The sequence below is a fragment of the Rhinolophus sinicus genome, chromosome 4 (assembly GCF_057876585.1).
Source record: "Rhinolophus sinicus isolate RSI-liver-muscle chromosome 4, RSI-T2T, whole genome shotgun sequence".
Taxonomy (NCBI): Eukaryota; Metazoa; Chordata; class Mammalia; order Chiroptera; family Rhinolophidae; genus Rhinolophus; species Rhinolophus sinicus.
The window spans coordinates 104,694,469-104,710,779 of record NC_142504.1 but is presented as its reverse complement, the minus strand read 5'-3'; the positions used below and the strand labels follow the sequence as shown (position 1 = coordinate 104,710,779).

Below are 16,311 nucleotides of genomic sequence, written 5' to 3'. Positions count from 1 at the left end.
GATGTTGACACTGGCTTTTTGCTTTAGAGGTAAAGTTAAGTCAATAACAATCTAAGAATTTGCAATATATCAAGTAACAGCCATTTAAATGCAAATTTAGTTTACTGATAATTAAAAGGACTTAAAAGGGGAAACCAGTCCCTCTAATTTGCTAACGTGTTTGCAGGCTCAATTGTTCGGAAATGAATAACATTTTTGGCTTGGGTGGAAGCAGACAAACTTCCATTATTAACCAAGCCATGGTGAGGACTGTTTTCGGCATATTAAGTGTATGTCTCATTTCTGCTTAACACAAGAATCTATTTTGGGTTATGTAAGCAAATATATCTATCAATGATCAAAATATTTACAGAAAATACCCCTTTTCAAAAGGAGAAGCTAGAAAAGAATGCCAGGTATAAGTACACATACACAGCCCATTCCCCTGAGTAACTGAAATTAGGAGATTTATAAAGATAGGCAAGAGTCCATCAAATGACCTCACGGATATTGTGAAGGTAAATGAGGACTTATCTACTCAAATCTTTAATATCTAGTAAAGTCAAAGGTGAAAAAGCTAGTAACTGATGATTTGTTTTCAAATGCCATCTACTAACTTGGGGGTGGGCACAATGGGCAGAAACAGTGTCATATTGTTATTCACAGATATGTGTTGGCTGCCTGTTGTATGCACCCTCTGCTCTCATGGAACTTACAGTCTAATGGGAGGGGGGGACACTGACAAGTTAGCAGGCGATACCTATATTCTGTGTGCAATGGGGGGCGGGGGCTAGTCCCTGGGGATCCTGACTTAGGAGACCAGAGAAGACTTCCTAGAGGCAAGGACATCTAAGCCAAGATCTGAAATTAAGCTCAAGGCAACTGAGTAGGGAAAAAGTATTCTTGACCAAAGGAATGGCCTGATGTGTTTGAGGAGATGGAAGGAGCACAGAGTGAATGGGTGCAGTGATGGGAGAGGAGGCTGGAGGTGAGCAGGAGTCAGTCCACAGGAGCTGGTACACTCTGCTCAGGTATCTGGACCTCCCACCAGTGGTCACAGGGAGCTAACAAAGAGTTTTAAACAAGGTGTCATGTGGTCAGATTTGGGTTCCAAAAAAGTCACTCTGGCAAGGTTGGAAACTGGATGGGAGGAGGCAAGAACGGAGAATGGGAGACGCGTCAGGAGGCTGTTGATGTTGGTGATGGACCCAACTAGGGCAGCACAGAGGAGATGGAGGGATGTAGACAGGTATTTAAGAGTAATAATCCCCATGGCTAGTGTCATTGATGACGAGGAAAAGGCAAAAGAAAGGGTACGCGTTGATTTCCTGGTCTGGTTTGAGAGGCCATGTACAAGGTGATGAGAAGAGATTCCTATTTGGTGGTGGTGATGAGGGGTTGCTGCAGGGGCAAAAAACTGAGTTCCCTTTTAGATAAACAGAGTTTGAAGACTTTCAGATAAAGATGTCCAGATACAGAAGGAAATAGGGACCTGGAGCTCGGGAGCGACACCAGGGCTAGAGACAGACCTAGAAGTCCTCAGCATAAAGAGATGATAACCAAATGGATGAGATCTTCCAGGATGAGTACACTGAATAGATGGACAGAGCAAGAGGAGCCCAGAAAGGAGACTGAGAAAGAGTGACCAGAATGCTAAAAAGAAAAATAAGAGCCTATAGTATTTCAGAACACAGGGGAAGGCAGGGAGAGGAAAGGGTGGTCGGCAGTGTGTCAAATGCTGCAGACAGGCCAAATTCAGAACTGAGACGTGTCCACTGGATTTGGCTACAAAGACCTCATTAGTTATATTGATAAGAGCAGGTCTAGTAAAAAGGAGTGCTTGGAACCAGACTGCAAAGGGCTGAGGCTGAAGGAAGAGGTAAGAAACATTCAATGAGTTACAACTCCTCTTTCTAGCAGTGAAGGGAGGGAAGAGATAAAGCTACAACAGCTGTTGGGGGAGCATTTTTTAAAAAGATAAGACAGACTGGAGCACAAAAAATGCTGATGGGAAGAAGCTAATGAAGATGTTATAAAAGCACAGGAAATGTTGGGGTCCTGAAAAGATAGGGGAGGCAGGAGCCCAGAGTCAGGTCTAGGAATCGGCCTTCTCCAGGAAGACTGTCTTTTCCTTTTCAGAAGACTTTTTTTTTAAAATGATGAGAAAGGTTAGATATTGAGAGTGAACAGAGAATTCTCTCTTGTGCCTTAAATATAAAGCGAAGTGAACTCAGTTCACCGAGTTCATTAGATATACTGCATAGGCAACTGAATCTAAGATTTTTAAAAAATCTTTTAGATTTGGAAATGTATGTATCACACTGTTTCAGAAAAGCAAAAAATTCTTTTACTCCACACATTTTTCAGTATTTTGAGTCAAAGAAGACTATAGGAAAGGTCCTACTTACATGGCAGTCTTGTCAGAATATCTCTTAAAAACCACATTGAGTTCACTAGAAAGGATATGTCTTTAGTACAAGCCCTTGCAGAGTGAACTGCCTTATTTTAATAAATGTAGTGATGCATATAAAATAGACAGTAAAAAAGGACTTTGCTGGCTGTCAAATCCATGTTTTATTGGAAAAGATTTTGATAATATAACCCCAAAACTATTATGATATGCATGTCTGTAAATTCAAGATCATACAGCCTGAGGAAACTGCTTTAATCAGTGTTTCTCAAATAGATTTGAAACCAGTTCTTAGATCTGATTCACATATGTTCCTGTTCATTGTTAGAGCCAAATTTTAGGTATTTAGACAGAAAATTATTTTTCACATTGAGAATCAATGCTCTGTCATATTTGTTTTGTTTTGGGGTGGATTTTCCTCCTTTTCATCCAACAGCAACTTGTAATTTAAAGATTGATTGTCACAGGGAAGAAAAATCTCATTTATCATACCCCTGATTTTCTTTTAAAGGGGACACACTTGTCTGTTTCAATGTTCTACCTCCCTGAGAACCACTTTAGCAACAAATTTGGCTTGAACTAAAGTTCCTTGAAATAAAGCAAAAGTTTTACATTTTAATTAGCTTTGGGAAGTCAAGGACCATTTTACTAGAAACCCAAAGAGATGTGTGTTGTGTCCAATCATAGATCAAAAGAACCCACCTGCGTCTTTTCTCTGGAATGAAAACACAAATAAAGCAGAGCATCTGATTGAAAATGGCCAGAGTCAGGGGCCAGCGCCTAATGTCAGTTCTCACCTTGGCCAGGGCCAGAGGACTCCATTGTGTGGCCTGGGGGAAATGACGTAGCCCTTGGCCCAAAGAAGCAGTGGAGAGGTCCTTCTTAAAGGGAACCCCAACAAGGATGACTCCCAAGCAATCAAACCCAGGTTTTAGATTTATTTGAGGTAGTGATGTTCCATAGTTGGCTCTGCCTGCAACATTCTGTTGATATCAACATTCTGCTGATGTAAAGTGAGAATATTTTATTAGTATAATGGAAGCCATGTTTTCAAAAACCAGGAGCACAGAGGTGTGTGTGTGTGTGGGGGGAAGCATCCATGTGTGTACCTGTGTGAAGGGCAACCAGACTCTAAACCTTGAGAGGAAATGCTAAATCTGAAACGTGTTTAGAACTGCAATTGGTGCCTGCAGAAGGCAGTAACATGGAGAAAAACAGTTCAGTCCCTCCGCCTCCCAACAGAGGTAACGTTCTTCCTCTTCGGAAGGAAACCGGGGGCGTTTAGCATCTTTTGTCCTCTCACCGCCATTGCCTCCTCTCCCTTTGTTATTGCTGACCTCACATGGAGAACCGAAGCCACATGGGAAAACTGAGGCCCAGTTCCGTCTGGGAAGCGCTGAGATCTAGAGAGCTGGAGATAAAGATCAGGATGCTGTTCGGCTTTAACCCGGGCAGACCGCCTAAATGCCTTCTCTGGTTGAGGTGGAAACTCGCTCAGACTGCAGCCCAGGCGCATGGCTCTCGGGGCGCTGTTCGTGGTGCTGAAGTCCTCGCTGAGGCAGCAACCCACCCACAGGCGCTCCGCTGCAGGGGCTGCGGGCCAGATCGAGGTGAGGCGAATTTGGAAACCGTTGTCGCCCACAGAGCTACAGCCAGCTCCACAGTTTGGCTCCAAGTCTAGCTCACTGGCTCCCTTCTTTGCAATTGCAAAATGGCTGGTTCACGTTTTCTCTTCCCTGGGGACTTCAGAGAGCCCACCTCTGGCTCGCTGTTTTGGCATATCTCTTTCTTGATATCCTCCCTGCCGATACTAATTCTCTTCCACCCTCTCACTTTTGTACAATATTTTTACCTTTGCAGAGCACCTTACGGTTGGTACAGCCCTCACTGGCACAATCAACTGAACCATTTCTCTTATACGCATAACCATTCTCCTTCTCTCCCACCGATATTTTTGCTTTCTCTGCCCTTCCTCCCCCAAGCTCTTTCCATCTAAGCAGGAGACTATTACCTCAATGTGTAGGGTGGGCGAATCACCTGACCCACCACAGCAGAACGGCTGATTTCTCCTTGGTAATGAATGAGAAGAGGCAAGAGGTTAGAGTCCCAAAAGACCAGGAAAAGTCCCTAAAGAAGTTTCTTGGAAAATATAGTGGTCAAGAGGATGAGGAACCGGGACCCAGATACTAGGAACAAAGTGAAGGAAGGGGCCTGGGCCTTGTGGGAAGTGCAGGATTCATTGCAGTGAGGCGACTCCCGGCAGGTGGCGCTCTAGCTCAAGGTGCTCTTGGTGGAAACCTTAACTGCTGGCTCCACCTCAAACCTTCTTTCTGCTAAATAACCCCTCAGCCATGTTTGGAGGTCTGTCTTGCTCTTGATCCAAGCACTTATCCCGACTATATTCCTGCTAAAAAGCACCGTTTGCACAATTCTATTTACCGTAATGCACAGGGATGGAAAGAACATAAATAGAAAAGAGAGGGTTAATGGGAAGATTTTTTTCTGGTGTGATTGATGGTGCTCAGATCAAAACTGTTTAATCATCAATAACATGATTCAGCAACTGGGAAATGTAAACAAGTTGTGCAACTGCTTGCTTTGGTCAAGGGAGTTGGGTCAAGTTTGGGGAAGGCAATGCCAGCAGGAGGCCCCCTCCCTCCCACCAGGGCAGAGCTAGCTGTGCCTACAGCCTGACTGGCATGACCTTTGGCTTTTGCAGCACACACGCGGTTGGACAGGGGTTAATGGCACTTTGCAGGGAGCTCCAATTGAGTAAACAAAAATGCCTTGCCCTGTTCTAATGGAGCGCATTATTCTGAGGCCTAAGCCGTCATCCAAGCCCCTGCAGCTGCTCTGTAGGTCAGCGCTACCAATAAAGCAATTAGCCAATGAGAAAACTCTTCTTCCCCGAGGGGAACTCGAGGGTTTTGTTGCAGTTGCTGTGCTTTGCTTTGGATTTTTAAACAGGCAATCCAAGTTGATCTGAGCCTCTTACATCAGACTCCGGGATGAGGACAGTGAAATTGTGTGTTTGCTGAGTGTGATATTTGAAGGGACTGGTCCCCTGTTCAACACAGCCTGGAGAACTCACTGCTTCCTGTTCAATTAACCTGAACCATAGCTGAACTCTGCCCTTTGAACTCACTCAGCAGATAAATACATTAGCTCACCTAAGGAATCATTAATATTTTTCAATCACATAAAACAAACATGAAAGTCTCAACACAACCCAAGAGATAGCCAATTAGAAATAGCACATGTACCATGCTGAAAAAAAAAATCACAAATGGGTATTATTTACAGAACAAAAAGGATCAAGGAAGAAACGAAATTGATCATGCCAACGGTTTTGGAAACAAAGGGGACTTTCATTTTCATATCTGCACACATGAGAGTTACTGAGCAATATTTAGCAATTCCTATTCCATCTACGCTGCTCTGTGAGCAAAGTTGTAACTTACACTTGGTCTAGTTTCTACCTACTTCCATCAGAACACACAACTCCAAACCCCATCTTTTCTGAAGTGACCTCAGTGTCCATGTTCATACACAGAGGCCAAAATATTGGATTTTGAGAGGACAATTCTGTTCCTTATTTGCAACAAATGAATCAAAATAATGTTTATGGAAGTATTACTGCTTTGAAGTGAATCAGCTTAAATGAACCAAGCTAGTGGCTTGATTGAAATAATTTTGCAGTAGAAAATGATATTCCTGAGATGTTGCTACTCTAGCATATAAAGAGATTTTCTTTGGTGGAAAAAAGAGAGAGAGGAAGAGAATGGGGGGGGGGAGAGAGAGAGAGAGAGAGAGAGAGAGAGAGAGAGAGAGAGAGACTAAATGCATCCATTTTGTTCTTATCCCTGCATGTCACCTTAGAAGAATGAGAAAAACATCCCCAATCTAGTCATTACACATTTCAGTTTGATTCAATTTCACTTCCCACAATTGTGCCTCCTGACCCCTCCCCTCCTACCCCCTTTTCATTTTTGTTTGGTTTGGAGTGTGGGCTTAATGCCCAGCTATCCTAGATGAGAACACTTAAAGGAATATCACAAGCGCGAAGGGTAAATCTATTGAACGAGGGTCTTTAACTATGTGGTTTCCTTAAAGGGAAAGGTTGGATCAATAGGATCAATATGAAAGGTTTCCCTGGCCCTGCATAAAAGGGTAAGGGCTTCTCTTTTCACTGGTTTAACTTTACTCTCTGACAAATGCAAATCAATGGATCTGTGTTTACAACAGATTCCCTAACAGACTCAACTTGGGTAAAGCCCAGAGCCTCGCCCTGGGAGTGGGGAGTCCAAGCTTTCTCCAAGAGGATACCTTAGGGCAGAGCTCCATCCTGAAAGCCCTGGGGATGGAGTGCCGAGTGAGCTGGCAATGGCTACCAATCACCCTTAATGAAGGGGCTTGCTGCCCATGGGGATTCTGATGCTGCGCCTGTAGCCTCTCCAAAGAGGGTAGAAAAATGGAAGAAACAGGTTCCTCCAAGGACGTCTCCACCCAGTGTAAATATAAAGTCCAAATTCCTGGGATCTGGTGAGCTAGCCAACCTTGTTTCCTGCCAAAATAGATTTGGGAGGCTGACGACACAGAGGAAGCTGAAGTGAAATATCTTCAATTGGAGCGGCACGAGTATTTGCGATCTAGAATGCCCTTTCTTAGGCGGTAACTGGCTCTCTTAGCAATGATAAAGCAAACCACTAAAACTATGGATTTTCCCCCCCTTAATTTTACCTTTCCCTTTAAAAATGTGATGCTTTCCAGAGATTACATGACTTCAAGTCAATACCAGTTACAGAGAAATTATTTTTCTTCCTGCAGGAGAAAGTATATGTATATTTGATTACACGAGCCAAAGTCCAATGCTGATTAAATTACGTTGGAGGTGTGCTTCCAACCCAAACAAAGTCTGCTTTCTACAGAAGAGTAATGGATCTTCAAATGGCGAGAGAGGCGCCAAGGTGGAATGCAGAGCCTCCCTTCCCTCTGGGACAATTTGTGTGGGACAGTTTTTCACAACAAATGTCCACAGCTTCTAAGAATCCTGCTCAAGTGAGACTACCTTTGTCTGCACAGCTGCAGCCTGCCTCTTTGCCTTGCCTGTCTGCACCTTGCCAGGCATCAGATGGGCTGAGTTACCCAATCGACTTCCCTCCCTCCCTGGCCCTACAGAAACCTATGCATATTTTTCAGACTGTTTGTCTTGAGTGAGACATGGAAATGAAAAAGCCTTTCCCAAAGGCACTGAAGTGGGTTAGGGGGACAGACTGGGTGGTAAGGGGTGCTGATGAGTCCCTAGCCCATCTTGAGCAGGCTCTGCATCTGATAGTTTAAATGCCGCCATTGGGCTTCCTCATAATGGTCTCTCCCCACCAAGAGAAGCATCCCCCTGGATGAAGCGACTTTCCCCAGGTCAGGAAATACAAGGGTCTCTGAGAGGTCGGGGAGAACATGATCCAGAGGGTCTCTGATGAAGTGTAATCAGGAGGCCTCAATAGTCACCCTTTTCCCCAGGGCCCTTTATCCAGGCAAATATTTCTATTTATTCTCTCCTCATTTCCCTTCCTTTGGCAGGAGCCCAGAAACGAAATCTCTCTGCTTCTCCTTTGAGGCTTCCATTTCTCCAGGGATCCCACTAGTGATACCACTTTTCCTGAAGACACTGTCTGCCAACGCCAGTCACCAGCCACAGCATGGTGGGGCCTACCACTTTCTTCTTGGGGATTCTTCAACACCCTTCCTCTGACCTTCTTTTAGAAAAAGGTTCTAACTGCTAGAAAACCAAGTGGTGGCCCAAAAAATGAAGTTTTGGGTTGAAGACAGCAGGGGAAGGAGACTTGCTCTCTCCGGGTTCAGGCCTGGAGCTCTGGAAGGTGAAGCCACCCAGCGTCCTGTTGTCTCTGGGAAGGCCTGACTCAAGAGGGCAGTGGGGCAACTTTCCTCTTGGAGACAACAGAGAATCTGGGGGAATCACTTTCCCTTCTGGTCTACCCTCACCATTCACCAGGAATCCCACCGTTTTGGGATTCTAAGACGGAGATAAGGGGGAATCAAAGACCCTACCCTCCAAAAGTCCACTCACCCCTCCCCCCCAGAACGCTGAGGCACTTCGTGTGGGGCATGTGGAGAGGCGCCAGTTGTCTTCCTAACCAGAAGGAAACCACCCGCAGCCCTCGCCCTCCTTAGTTTCTACATGTAACCACTGGTCACCTGACCTAGTTCACTGCAGTTTTCAGGAGTGGGGTAAGGGCAGTTCCAACTAGGAACCAAGGAGCTATATCGAAGCTCCCTTCTTTAAGGTGGGAAGATGACCCCAATCTAGGGAGGACAGAAAAAAAACAAAACCAGATAACCCTTTACACCTCAAAGCAGAACGATACAAAATTCCCCCCCACACACACACCCACTCTTTCCTTCTTCCTTTTTCTCATGTCGTTCTTGGAGAAGCAAGGAAAATATTCCTTTCCTTCCAGATTGAGAACTTCTCTGGAAGGAAAAGCTTAACTTCTCCAATTGGAGGAGTTATAATTAAAGACAGGAAAAACAGAACAATGCAGCTCTTATCTCACCTTCACTACCGTCCCAGCTCTTTCTTTCTGGTCACATTCACCTTAGTGTTCCTTCTGGAAGAATAAGCCACCATTTGTCAAGGGGAGCGATTGGCAGGATGTTGGAGGTCTTTCCCACGGACAGACAGGAAATGCTTAAAAGTTCTTTCTTTTCCAGTCAGTGCAGGTGACTCAGGGAAAACCTCCCTACCCTGCTAGGTCTGACACGCCGTTTTCGGAGGGGGGGGTTCTCTTCAGCTGGTGGGAGGGGAGGTGGTGGTGGTGGTGGTGGGTTCCCCAGTCTGGTTTCTTACTTCCAGCCGGGGTAGGAAACAAGCTTTTTCCCTGGTTGGCCCAATTATCCCGGAACACAGCAGGCAATTCTCAGGGAGGAAGCCCAGGATTTTGTCATTGGGGCCGCATTTAATTGCCCAACTAATGCAACTTTGCCGAAAGTTTGCGAATGGGAACATTTAATGCGGATGATACTTCTCTTTTAATGAGAACAGGGAGGGATAGGAGGGGATCCAAGGCTCAGGAAGCCCTCAAGAAACTGCGCGGTTAGCAGGCAGCTTTAGAGACGTCATTTCCAAAGTTGGGCTTGGTCGTCCCCGCATATCGAGAGGACGACTCAATTTCCTGGTTTCGAGGGAGGAAAGAAGTTGCCCCGGACTCTGCTGGACCAGCTGTGGGCCGTGAGGGCCCGGGGGCGACGGTTCCTCAAGGACAAGAAAGCTGGGAGGATGCGGGTACCCGGCCCGTGCAACGTCTTCTCACCCGCAGAGCCCGCGGCCAGGAGCGCAGAAAACGGTGTGTGTGCGCTGGGGGGCTCGGGAAGATGGCAGGCAACCCCTCAACGGTGAGAGAAAGCCTCGGTGAGGAAGGGGGAGGGCTGGGGCCCGCGCGGGGGAGGAGCTGCGGCCAGATGCGAGGACCCGCCCGCGGCTGGGGAGCGGCTCCGCGGAGCGCGAGGGAGCCGGGGCGCTGGCGAGCGCTCTGCTGGGAAGAGCGCACCGTCGGGCTTACTGGAAACGCGCCGGATCAGGTTCCAGATCAATGAAATCTGGGTCCACAGGTTTACGTTATTGTTGCCAGCATTAATGCTCTTTTAATCTTCTAAACATTATCAGCATCGATCTCCCTCCATATACACATTTGTCTGAGAAAGTGACATAACCACACAGTGGAAAGGCTGCAACAAAAATAAATGCGCAGCCTCTTGTGTCGAGGGCGCGATGAGACCGGGGCTACTTCTCGCGCGGGGCTTCACTACCTTCGCTCGCGTCCGGCCTCGCGTCCACCCTAATGAGCATGAGGAAGGTGTTCTCGAGGCACCAGGGGCTTGATTGACCAAGCAAGGCCAGAAGCGAGCTTTTCAATTATTAATCTGACCAGCCAGCAGCCGAAAATACCGTGTGTTCCGTATCAACGTGGGTCGCGTGCGGCCTCTCAGGCTCGGATTCGGAACTAAACTTCGGGGGGAGCCGGGCTGAGCTGGGCTGGGAGGCGGACTAGCGGGAGGGACGGTGAAGTGGGGGTGCTCTGCGAATGAGGTGCCCCCGCCCTTGGTTTAGGAGGTGCGGGTCGGCCTGCGTAGCTTAATACGTCGCCGCGCCCTAAGGAGACACGCACACAGTGGAGCCCCCGGCAGGAGCCGCTAAGCACTGCCCTGCCCTGCTCCACCGTCGCGGGTGTCAGGTGGCCCTGGTGTCATCTTGGCGGGTTGATTAAGGGCCCTCCGCTGCCTGCACTCAGTTGGCTTCAGATTGACCGCTGGGAGTTGGTGCCTGAAGAAGGCCTTGCGTCTGTCCGCCGCAGGGACTGAAGGCAAGTTCCGCGGAGCAGACAACCCCAGGAGCCCGGGTTACAGGGCATGTCGTCGGGGGCTCGGCTCTGTCTTCTGGGCGGTGGAGGAGAACACGCCCGTCACTGAGGCTTTGATTTTCCTCTGAGGGGCGCCAATCCAAGTTCTTGCCTGGGTTCTCTCCCTTTTTTGTTAGTGTTTGTGTTTGGTTCAGTTTGGTTCAGAGGCTTCTTGGGCTCGAAGCCCGAGAGTGTTGGTTCTCGAACCCGCGGGAGTTTGTCCTCGCAGCCCCTTGCCCAGTTACTAAAAACTGCCCCGCGGGAGCGCGCCTTTGGAAACGGCTGAAGACGCCCGAATGGGCGCGGTTGCAGCCACTTGCTGCCCTCACCACCCTTTCCGAACGAAACCGTGTACTTGGAGTCCATTTTTCTGAATTCCAGTGCTGGGCAATCCGGGTTTCTCCAACGCCTTCTCCCTTAGGCTGTGGATACACCGAGGAGGTGGGCAAGGTGGGGGAAGAAGGACCTGGTTCTCTTGCGAAGGGGTGTACTTCACTTAAGGGTGAGGTGTGCCGGCACTGGCCCAAATCAGACATCTTAATTCTCAGGTCATGCAAACCCCTGTCTGTTTGGGCCTCTGGCAAGACCCAGAGGGGTCCAAAATGAGAAAGAAAAAGAAACTGAAGAGAGACAGATAGATGACAGGATAGAAAGAGGCCTGATCTGGGCGAGGTGTGTGTGTACCGTCGGACCCGAGGTGTGCAGCTGCCCTGTGGAGCCACTGGGCTTGTTTAACCCCGGGAGCCAAACGGCGTGGGCCCTCGGCGGCGTCCCGGCGGGGATTCCGATCGATACTCCTGGCAGAGAAGGCCTCCGCTTTTCTTCTCCACTTGCTCCTGTTCCCTAGTGCTCCTGAGCACATAATACCTACTTACCAGTCCCAGCTTCCGCGGCAGTGTCTGAAGAGACTGATCTACTGACCCCACACTGAAAAGCCTTCTATGTAATAATAACCACTCCACACACTTGTAGTTGCTGATAAAATGGCCAGATAAAAAGGCTAAAGCTCTTGTCCCTTTTCAACTTGGGGTAATAAAACAGACACACGTTTGAATGCTTGAGCAAAGCGAGGTCCTCAGCAGGAATTTCCCATGCGCTAAAGGAGGCTTTCAGTCTTCTGAGGAGGTGGTTTCAGAGCTCTTCCTCCGAAAGTCCCCCCACCCACCCACTCCCCCAGGCCCGACCCTCAGGGAGGAGTCTGTCCAGGACCCTCCCGGGGTGGAGGGTGGGACTGGGGACCCCCGGGGATGCCATACAATCCCTCACCCGAGCGATGCTTGGGGCCGTTGTAAAAGCTGAGACACACTAACACCACTTTCAGTTACAGACAGCAAGGCAGTTTTCTTTTTTTTTTAAATCTCTGTCCTTTGCGCGACAGGCGTGAGGGGGCGGCAGCGCTCTGAGATGGGCTGGAGTAGAATAGCTGTCATCCTGCTTTTAACTGTACCCCCCAAAGACCAGCTGCCAAGTGCCTTCTGGCCGCCTGTGCCCAGGAAGCCAGCACACGCTACGCTAGCGCTGGCGGAGAGGGAAGTGGGGTGGAGGGAGCTAAGACAAAGGGGTACCACACTGTTCAGAACTGCCAGTACGCCTCCAGCTATTGCTCACCGCTGCTCTCTCTATTCACGGTTTAATCTTTTCTAGGAACCAACAGTAAATCAGAGAAAAATGTAGGCGAGGATTAAGAGTAAGCTAAAGGAGAAACATAAAGTAGATTTCTAAATCCAAGCAAAAGTACTTGGAGTCCACCGATGTTGAGAAGCTCTTTGGGGGAAAGCTAGTTTTCTTTACCTTCTCAGATCAACACTGCAATAGAGGGCAAAGGCTGAGGTGGTCAGAGCGGAAACGCGCCCTCTTGGAGCCTAGGTGAACACGCGGCTTGTCACACATCCCAGACCTGTCCGGCGTCGGCTGAGTGCACACCATAAGCCTGGCTCAGCGGTACGAGGAAAGCCCCGGGGCGCGTGAGAGGAAGCCTGAGCTCCCCGCTCCGGAAGCGCGTTGCGTGCAGCCGCCTCCGAATCGCGCGCGTCCCACTACCCGTGCCTAAGTAAATCACTGCCACCACGACTTGTCTCCCAGATGTCCCGCGGATCCCGAGAGATGGCTCCAGTCCTAGAGAAGCTGCCCAACCCCGTATGCAGTAGGGTACTGTGTGTCCTCCCCAGTGGAGTACCTGAACACTTTGCCTCTCTGGGCCAGCGGCTCGGTCCTCGGGGCAGCGCAATTACCACGCGCACCACGCTGGGTCTGTGCGCACAAAAGCGCGCAGCTACGTACCAGTCACAGCCACTGCTGCGTTTTTCTCTATCGCTCCCGCCGCCCACACAGGAGGTGTCTGTACTTCTAGAACAATAGAGGGCTGTACCTCGCGGCTTGGCCGCTAGAGGAGGCACAAAGAGCCAAGCCGGCTCCAGAACAATGTACCCGGCGCGGCGCGTCCACTCGTCCCCTCCCGCAGGCTGCCAGCCCTCCCCGCTGCCGCGCTACGCGCACAATCAACGTCCGCTTAATGCAAAGGCGGAGCCTGTAGCCCGCGGCCAAGATGCATTAACAAACCTGCATCTTAATTTCTCAGCGTTTCTTCCCGCGAGCTCCTAGCTTCTCTCTGAGCCCAGCCAGTCCTCGGCAAATATCAGCAAACGCTCGGAGAGGAGCAAGGGTGGCTGGCGAGTGAGGAACGGTACTCTGCATTCTTAGTTTCTTTCCCCCCATTCTCCCAGAGGTAAATGTGGCAGTCCCAACCTTCGTCCTTACACCCTCCCCTCGCGGTGGGCAGTGACACGGGAGCCGGCCTAACCCGGCTCTTATGGTCAGAAAGTACCCCCCGCCAACGCCAAGGCCGGAGAAGGGCTTGGAAGCGCTGCTATCATCTGGCCACCGTTCCCGGCGCGGGCAGGGCTGTGACTCTTGCCAGTGACCAAAGAAGTTTGCCTGATATGGTGGGTAGACGGAGAACAGAGATTCCCCCCACCCCCTTAAGAAGAGGAAAGCTCCTCAACTGCCTCCACATAGAGAGACTAGGCAGCCTGGAAAACTGAAATGTATTGTCTAAGCAAGAGTTCAAGCGCACAGGATTTTGAATAAGAGCAATTCCTGGTCTCTGTGAGTTCTGGAAAAAGAGGGCTCCTAGCGGACACCGGGCACCCCTATCCCGCTTGGGAAAGAGAGGGCAAACTTGGCACATTGAGGGGTGGGCGCATGACATATGTGTGTGTGTTGGAGAAGGGTGTATGTAGGGCAATGAAAGCGGGTAGACAAGGAGAGAGAGAAGTAAGGAAAAGGGCGAGGAGGAGGAGAGAAATGAAATGCAAGGAGAAATACAGTCCCGAGGAAATAGGAAGTGTGCAGGGGAAAGCAGGAGGGAACCGAAAGAAGTGCTAGGCGCGCTGACCTGGGGCCCCAAGCATGCGGGAAACCTCTCCCCACCTGCCTGGCTCCAGGCAACCCCATGGGCTTACCTGCCAGGCGTAAGGCGGACATGCGCTGGAACTCCGGCTCCTGCAACCACTTCCACATCCTGCGGAAGGTCTCCCTGCCAGATTTGAGTTTACTCCACGGTTTTGGATTCCGGAGCAGGTCGGAGAGAGTCCCCTGAGACCGGCACAGCACCCTCTGCGCGAAGATCGCCTGCGGGATGCTATAGCGCTTCAGCTCCGCGGTGATGCGCTGGGCCACCTCTTTGGTGTTGATCTCCTCCAGCTGGCCGGATGTGGCCACCTGCGAGCCCGACGAGGATGAGGGTGGCCGCTCGCGGCTGGGCGCCAGCACCGGCCCGTGGGACTGAGCGTGGCCCGGGTGGTGCAGGCCGTTGAGGTGCGACATCATGGCCGCGGGCGGGGTGCCCAGGCCGCGGGACAGGTGCTGCTCACCGCGGGTCAGCATGGCAGTGTGGTGCGCGTCGAAGTTCGGGCTGAGCATTTTGTCGTGGCCCGGCGGCCCGTAGTTGGGCAGGCTCTGCTGCGCGTTGTGGAGGCCGCCCAGCCCGTTGCCCAGCGGCGTGGCAGCCAGCGGGGACAGGCTCTGGCTCATGCCAGGCATCTCCTTGTAGGGGCTGTAGAGGTTGTTCATGGCCGGGAGCCCGCGCTCGTCGCGCATGAGGGTGAAGCTGCCGCTGACGTTGCCCGACAGGCGCTGGTGGTGGTGGTGGTGGTGGTGGTGCGGGTGGTGGTGCGGATGCGGATGGTGGAACTTGTCCGATACGGTGGAGATGGGCGGCAGCGGCTGGAGAGGCGTCAGCGTAGTGTAGGTGTTGCTCATGCCCATGCCAGGCGGGGACGAGTCGCAGGACATGCTCATAGCGTGATGGAGCGGGATGGAGAGCTCCGGCCGGTAGTCGCCGCCGTCCAGGATCGAGGCCATGCTAGTGACCATGGCCGAGCGCGACGCCGCCGCTGCTGCCGCTGCCGCCGTGCCCAGCTCCTGGTGCGCTGCTGGCGGTGGCGGCGGCGGGCCCCGCAGCGAGCCAGCAGCACTGCGGCCCGCGTGGTGGGGGCTGGGGCTGGCCAGCAGCTCCTGCTCATGGCCCGGGCCCGCGCCGCCGCCCCCACCGCCCCCGCCGCCGCCCCCGCCGCTGCCGCCGCCGGCCGGCCCGTGCAAAGTGCCCAGACTTTCCATTGTCAGCTCCGGGTTCATGGCGCAGCCTTCTAGTTCTTTGGTGAGGCATCGATAGGCGGTGTAGGCAGCCTTCATTCAGTCCATCGGGGCACGGGGGTGGCGGGGGCGGCGGGGGCGGCCGGCGGGCTGGCAAGGCGCGCGTGGCGGAGCTCGGACGCGGGATCTGGGAGGGCGCGGGAGTGCGTGAGTGTGTGGAGGGGGAGCGTGCGTGCGGGTGTGCGCCCCGGGCTGCGGGCGGGCGGGCGCGCCCGGGGTGGGGGCGGGGTGGGGGCGAACGGGGCGTGCGTGCGGGAGAGGAGAGTGGGAGGGGAGGGAGGGAGGGAATCACCGAGCCCCGCCGCTCGGGCCGGCGCGCTGCCTCGCCATGTCCCAGCCCGCTCCGGCGCCGACGTCTTCTGTTTGGGTGAGCGGGAGCTGTCCAGAAGGGCTCTGCCGCTGGCCGGGGCAGCCAACCTACCCTCCCGGACCCGGGGCGGGGCAGCGCCCGATGAGCGCCGCAAACAGCCACTCCGAGGACGCGGCAGGCCCGGGAGGCGGGCCTCCTTCACGGAACTGCCAATGGCTTAGGAGGGGGCGGGGCTGCCCGTTTCATGTTTGGCTGACGGCTCTGTGTCTTTTTTTTCCTCTGGCACTGGAATCAAACGTCAAGGAGAGGGAGGGAGGGAGGGGAAGAAGGGGTAGTGGGTGAGAGAGACGAGACTGTGAGTGAGGGACAGAAATTATGTTAAAGATGCGCTGTGTCCCTTTTGAGAAGCTGCGTTCTGAGGAAAATGGCATTGCTTCAGTTCACTTCGCCTCACCCCAAAGCTTTTCTCCAGGCTAGGAAGCCGGGAGGAAGAGACTCCGCTTTGAGCTGGTGTAAAAAACACACGTCTCCTAGTAAGCCAC

General features: G+C 51.6%; 1 protein-coding gene across 2 annotated transcripts in view; it reads right to left on the bottom strand.

The window, feature by feature from the left end:
* ONECUT2 (one cut homeobox 2) overlaps nt 1-16,039 on the bottom strand; it is a 53,454-nt gene extending 37,415 nt beyond the window's left edge. Inside the window, exons 1-2 of one of the 2 annotated variants that reach the window (XM_088798013.1) lie at nt 14,268-16,039; nt 7,593-11,228 (exon numbers count right to left, since the gene is read on the bottom strand). In XM_088798013.1, the coding sequence (XP_088654139.1) occupies nt 11,224-11,228; nt 14,268-15,498 (1,236 nt within the window). In that variant the 5' untranslated portion in view covers nt 15,499-16,039 and the 3' untranslated portion in view covers nt 7,593-11,223. Of the gene's footprint in view, nt 1-7,592; nt 11,229-14,267 lie in introns of those variants that run through there. The other variant, XM_019755319.3, reaches the window with a different exon arrangement.
* Nucleotides 16,040-16,311: the final 272 nt, after the last annotated feature.